The sequence below is a fragment of the Hipposideros armiger genome, unplaced genomic scaffold, assembly GCF_001890085.2.
Source record: "Hipposideros armiger isolate ML-2016 unplaced genomic scaffold, ASM189008v1 scaffold_8, whole genome shotgun sequence".
Lineage (NCBI taxonomy): Eukaryota > Metazoa > Chordata > Mammalia > Chiroptera > Hipposideridae > Hipposideros > Hipposideros armiger.
The window spans coordinates 12,597-19,488 of record NW_017731358.1 but is presented as its reverse complement, the minus strand read 5'-3'; the positions used below and the strand labels follow the sequence as shown (position 1 = coordinate 19,488).

The window sequence follows — 6,892 nt, the reverse complement described above, 5'->3', positions numbered from 1 at the left end:
ATCTAAAGTCATTGAGCATTGGATTCCTGGCCATATTGGGCCACTCTCCCTGGGACCAGCTTAATGTGACCCTTAAAAGTGTCACTTTGGTTATTACAACTTTGGGGGATTTGTTGTAATCCAATCAACTCAGGTCACTGAAGTCATTCAAGTCAGAGAGCTAAAAGTGAACTTTGAGATCAGCACTACATTTTCAAGAAGAGGAAACTTGGGACCAGGATGTGGCAGAATTCGGAATGGAACTTTGTTTCCTGAGAGCCTCTTGACAGATGTGTCAAGATTCTGGCTACTATGCTCCTGCTCCTGATTATTATAATGAAATGTTTGCATATCTACAAGCTTCAGACTCATGGTTTTGGGACTCATGTGTGTAACAAAGCACTGATGGTGGAAGCACATGAGCAATAGGGGATGCTGAGGACTGTGGCACACAGGACAGTGCATGCGCTGACCAAAAGCATTGGAATTCCAGCTTTTCAAAATCCAGTAGTATCCAAACCCAAGTTCACTAATAGGATCTGATCTTGGGTCATCAATTTGCCCCTCCTATGTTAAAGCCACATCATCACTATATCTATTCCTAGCTAGTTAATTTACTTAACCTTTGCTAATCTCTGATTAAAACAGAACATCCTTTCTGTGGTGTGCATGCGTGCGTGCGTGCGTGTGTGTGTGTGTGTGTGTGTGTGTGTCTGTGTGTGTGTACTCAGAGTGCTTCCAGCACAGATATCATAATTTCTTTGAGGGTTCTTGACCTGCTTTATGTATATTTCATCCTTTAAAATTCACATGGATTTTAAGAACTGAAGCATAGTCATAAGAATGACAACGTTCCCTTTATATTACCCTCCCTTTCTTTACTATTTTTAGATGCTTCAGGAAGAGGTATAACGTCTATGTGGGAAGCAGGATAAGACAGCATTCTATTCCAAGTTGCAGAGCTTGAGACCCCTCAAGGGAGTATTATACCTTTCCTCTTTATTTCTTGGCTCAGATGGAATACTCATGAAAAGAGCAAGCATGTGATGTTAGAGCTATAAGAGACTGTGGACATACATTAGTTTTGCCATCTTCTTTTACAAAAGAAGAAATAAAATTATCAGACAAAGAAAGTGATTTACCCTTGGTCACATAGCAAGGTAGTAGCCAAGCTGGGGTTAGAATTCTGATACCCTGATTACTGTGCATTGAACCCTCCAAAGGCTATGTGCCAGGGGAACCAATATGAGTGCCCAGGTGAGCCACAGACTGACAGATGGTTGATTCTGCAGCTAATTTCTTGGCCTGATCTGATGCCTTGTGGTTGGCTCATGTCATATCATCTTTGAAAATATCTAAAGTCTGAGGCCTTGTATTGAAAGTACGAGGGACACTAGAAAGATTGAAGGACCTCAGTCAGGCATCAACTAACTTATCCTTCAATGACCAGCTCAGATATAACCTCCTCCATGAAGTCTTCTCCAGTCACTCCACCCAGACATGATTACACCTTCCTCTCTGACTCCATAGGACTCTTATTTATACATCATCACGATACTTTCCCAAGCCTTTCGCATAACCAAGAAGGTAAAGTCTAATCTTGTTCTCCCAGTTGAATGTGGAATCCCTGGAGTCAGGTGCTACTATAGTCTGCATGTCCTCTTTCCTTTCCTTCACCTCATTTCTTGCAGTTATTTATGTGTTCAGTAAATGGTAATTGACTTAACAGACTGACTGACTTCAGTTCCTGTGACAACCCTCTGGCAGAATTTATGAAAGAGGAAATGAATTTTCCTCAGTTGCATGGCAAAAAACAAACAGTCATATCAGGCACCAGAGTACTTCGCTTAGGCAAACATTTGCCAAGCCTCTCTTTTGTACTGGGTACCACGTGAGTGTTATTGAACTTGTCGTTGAACCAGGTGGACTTACCCTCAAGAAGTTGAGGCAGAGAGATCAGATAGCAAAACATGATAATATATGGACAAATAAAATACAAGCTAATCTGAGGGAGAAGTAATATGCCGAGGGAGCANAAACAAACAAACAAACAAACAAACAAACAAACAAAGCTGGGGCAGCCATACTTATACCAGACAAAATAGACTTTAAAACAAAGGCTATAACAATAGACAAAGAAGGACCCAGTAAACCCACTTCTGGATATTTATCTGAAGAAACCCAAAATGCTACTTCGAGGGGACATGTGCATTCATATGTTCATTGCAGCATTGTTTACAGTGGCCAAGATGTGGATGCAGCCTGGGTGTCCACTGATGGATGAGTGGATAAAGAGTCAGTGGTAGATATATACAATGGAATAGTGCTTGGCCATGGAAGGGAATGGGTTCTTGCCATCTGCAGTGTCATAGATGGACCTGGAGGGTACTGTGCTGAATGGAGTATGCCAGACAGAAAGATAGATGCAATGTGGTTTTGCTTATATGTGGAATCTAAAGAACAAAATAAACAAAGAAATCAGAAACAAAAAATAAAAGAAAGGAATTTTCAGAAATATTAGATCATAATTTACTGAAGTCCACCCCCTACCTCTATGCAGTGACACGACTAAACAATTCAGGCCTGGTAAAAAGCCTCCTGAGAACAAAACTTCCACTCATAGTTCATTCCCAAGTTTAATAGTCAGGAAATTATTAAATTATAACTAATTTAAACCCTTCATGCTTCAGGCTAAGCCTCATTCATTGGGCTGATAAACCCCAATATTTCCATTTGAATATGAGTCATTCACTCAGTTATAAAATAAACATTTACTGCATAAAAAAAAAATTAAAAAAAAAAACGAAAAAGAAAGCCCCCAAATGTGTCTTCTTTGAATTCCACATGTGAAAATTGGTGAGACCTTGTTTCCCTTACCTGCTAAAATAAGAATTGAGGGCAGAGTAGTTAATTCCCAATAGCTAGAAACTCTGTTGGTGTGTCCCTCTCCATTCCCCATCCCTTAACCAGGTCCCAGTGGAAGGAATTGCAATTCTGCATCAGTTCCCATTCTCATCAGCCCTGCAGAGGATGACAGTCATTGTACAGGAGCTGGGGGGTGACCAACTGGCATTCATAAAAGGTGCACCAGAGAAGGTGGCCAGCTTTTGCCAACCTGAGACAGGTAAGTGAACAGACTTGTATTACAACTGGATAATTTGTATTTCCAGCTCAAACATGTCCCCTCAGCCCATGATCCATGAATCCAATTACCTACTCACCAATTGGATGACTCATTGGGATCCCAAACTCAATACCGAAATGACGCTTTTCTTTCACATTTCCTATATTTCCCATTTTGGTGAATGATACCCCAGCTCCCCCATTTTGAGGTTTTCCCCAAATTTGTCCTTCTCCCTCAGTGCCTCTATTGTGTCAATTACTAGTCCATGCCCCCATCACTTTATCAGCTCAGGTCATCTTCCCTCTACTGGGTCACATAAATAGTTGGTAAATTGACCCCCTTCTCCCAGTCTCCCCTACCCTGATTCACCCTGTATACTCTGACTAGATTGGTTTTTTTCATCACATAGTATAACTGTGTTGTCACTTTCCTGCTTTTATTCTTTTGGTTGCTTCCCATAGGCTCCAGGGTAATCTTAGACTCCTTTAGGATCCTATATAAGGCCTTCATGATCTGACTCTTAGCACACTTTCCAGATACGTATGCCTTACCACTCCTATCCTCACATCCTGTGCTTCCCTTGAGCTGAACTAGTTGCCCAAGGCTTGCTGTCTCATGTGCCCATGCTTGAGCACATGATGCTCCCTAAGCCAAAATGCCCTTTCCCTTTCCTTCATCTACCCACCTCCTCCCAGTCTGGTATAAGCACCAAGTATTTCCATAGTATGCTGCAATTGCCTTGATCAGGGGTCGGCAAACTGCGGCTCGCGAGCCACATGCAGCTTTTTGGGTATGTTCCATCTCAAAAGTTTGCCGACCCCTGGAAGAGCCAATCCTATCCCTCACAAAAATTTAAAAATTATTAGAGAGCCATAAATATATTTTTACGTAATCACCATTATGTGAATAATACCCTTTAAAAATTTTATAAATGAAACTATGATAGTTTTATTTTCATTTTCAATTTTACTTTAGAACTTACAGCTCTTTAGTCGCAGTTTGCTGACCCCTGGCGGCTCTTCCGTTTCAAAAGTTTGCCAACCCCTGGGCCCTAGATCATAGTAATGATCTCATTCGATTGTGTTGTTAATCTATTGACTATTCCCTACTAGACAGATCCTTAGAGAAGGACCAGCAGTTTAATCTCTGCAGAGTCAATGCTTGAAACATAGACTGTTAATATTTATTTGTTGATTAAACTGTACACTTTCCCATCCTTTATCCTTTTTTTTTTGGACTGCTTCCTTCTCATTTCAGCTTCAATGGATCCCAGGAGGTCACCCCTCACAATGTGACAAAGTAGTTATATGTAGGGTGGGTTCCCACTGATTTGTTGTGTACCTTTTTAGATGTGGGTGTTGTGGGAAAGAATCGGATCTGTTTGTAAAGGATTTCTCCACTGGTGCCAACTGAGTAAATATTACACACTAATCTTGTGTTATTTTCTGAACAGTACCAACAAGTTTTGTTAGTGAGCTTCAGATTTACACGACCCAGGGCTTCCGGGTCATAGCAGTGGCCTACAAAAAGCTGGAAATGGACAACCACACCACTGCCTTGACGAGGTAAATGGGGAGGGTTTTGATAAAACAGGATGGCTTGGTGGGTAGATGCACCACACTGGACAGTGGACTCAGCAACATAGCTTGCTGGATTTGTGTGCATGAAATGTCTCTGAACTTAGTAAACAGGGATATAGTCATCCATGCCCTGCCTAAATCACAAAGCTGATGTGAACACTCGCTGGGAGAATTTATGAGAAATAGCTGTATAAACTGTTGAAGTATAATGTGGTTGTACAACTTTGTGAAAACAAATATATGAATATAGCCAATGTTTCAGAGAGTTTGAAACTATGGTCATTCCCCCATTTTGAACCAAATACAAGTAGCTGTTTTTTTGTTTTTTATTATTGTTGGTGAATTAGTTGAAAGTTAGAATGCATAACATTTGTCTGAAAAACAATTCTTGATAAGAAATATATGACTTAATGAGAAAAATTATAGCTTGGACTTAACACATAATCTAGGTAATGTTTGTAGAAAAACAAAAAAGCTTTGGAGGGACCATTCTAGAGAAAGTTTTGATATGTGTGATTAAAATGGGGACGCTCAAAAGCTAAAATGGACTGAAGGATTTATTAGTTCAAATTTATTTGTTGTTTTTCTTTCCCCTGTTCTTAGGCTATTGTGTTTATTTCACCTTCAATGCCATGCCCAGTACTCTATATCAGCCATTATTGGTAACACAGCTATAGAGATAATCAAGGCTTATTTTGTTATTTAGGGTTTTAAACTTGGGAGGTCTAATATATTTGTGTTCGACCCTGTCAGACTCAACACTCCCTTATTGTAGCTACATTTCGTACCACTCCCTTTAATATAATAAAATAAAATTCATATGTAATATGATCTGCATATATTCTTTGTAAAAATAAATATAATACTATCATGTACATTCAAAATATAAGCAAAAAATACAATACATTACAAAAAGTAATAGTGCAATAGATGCTCAGCTGACTCCACTAAAACAAAATGAGGCAATACGTTGCTAGCATCTGTGTATAGAAGCATTAGGGCTATAATGGCTAGGAATGCAGACTGATAATGGTGTGTTATACATTGGAGTTTCAAGTAGCATTAGCATGCTTGCTGTCAGTAAGGTGACTCTATGAAATAGTTTAAAAATCTTGGTAAAACTCTGAATAAAACAGTACAATCTCCTTTCAACTTACACATAGTCACATTCCTGAAAAATTCACTAGAATATTAAAAAAGTGCACAAAATACTTTGTGTTTAAATATAAAACAGAGCTACAGAAAGTATAATTTTATATTTGTTAATATAATATAGTGATATTAATATCATATATACTGTAATAATACAGTACATTATATAGTATAATTGTAGTATAATATAAACAGTATAAGCCTATACTGACTTAGGAAAGTATAAACAATCTTTTAGTGCCCATGAATGTCCTGCAAAATATTCAAAAGGCTCACGGGATGCAAGGTAATTCTTTATTATGCATTGTTTGTTGCAGAATACCTTGCATATATGTCTAAAAATTTTCCAAAATGTCTTCTAGAGGCAATACCATTCCTGCTGAAAATCACCGATGTGTCTCAACCTTGTCACTTTGTGAATGGGCAGTGAGGCTCAGAGGCAGAAGTGGCTCATCTAAAGATCTAAAGTCATTGAGCATTGGATTCCTGGCCATATTGGGCCACTCTCCCTGGGACCAGCTTAATGTGACCCTTAAAAGTGTCACTTTGGTTATTACAACTTTGGGGGATTTGTTGTAATTCAATCAACTCAGGTCACTGAAGTCATTCAAGTCAGAGAGCTAAAAGTGAACTTTGAGATCAGCACTACATTTTCAAGAAGAGGAAACTTGGGACCAGGATGTGGCAGAATTCGGAATGGAACTTTGTTTCCTGAGAGCCTCTTGACAGATGTGTCAAGATTCTGGCTACTATGCTCCTGCTCCTGATTATTATAATGAAATGTTTGCGTATCTACAAGCTTCAGACTCATGGTTTTGGGACTCATGTGTGTAACAAAGCACTGATGGTGGAAGCACATGAGCAATAGGGGATGCTGAGGACTGTGGCACACAGGACAGTGCATGCGCTGACCAAAAGCATTGGAATTCCAGCTTTTCAAAATCCAGTAGTATCCAAACCCAAGTTCACTAATAGGATCTGATCTTGGGTCATCAATTTGCCCCTCCTATGTTAAAGCCACATCATCACTATATCTATTCCTAGCTAGTTAATTTAC

The 6,892-nt window shown here is 39.3% G+C and overlaps 1 protein-coding gene across 1 annotated transcript in view; it reads left to right on the top strand.

The window, feature by feature from the left end:
* Positions 1–6,892, top strand: part of ATP13A4 (ATPase 13A4) — a gene marked incomplete at its 3' end in the record, with an annotated part of 124,296 nt that overhangs the window by 105,057 nt on the left and 12,347 nt on the right. Inside the window, 2 exon segments of the mRNA XM_019650774.1 lie at positions 2,950–3,103; positions 4,557–4,668. Of these exon segments, the coding sequence (XP_019506319.1) occupies positions 2,950–3,103; positions 4,557–4,668 (266 nt within the window).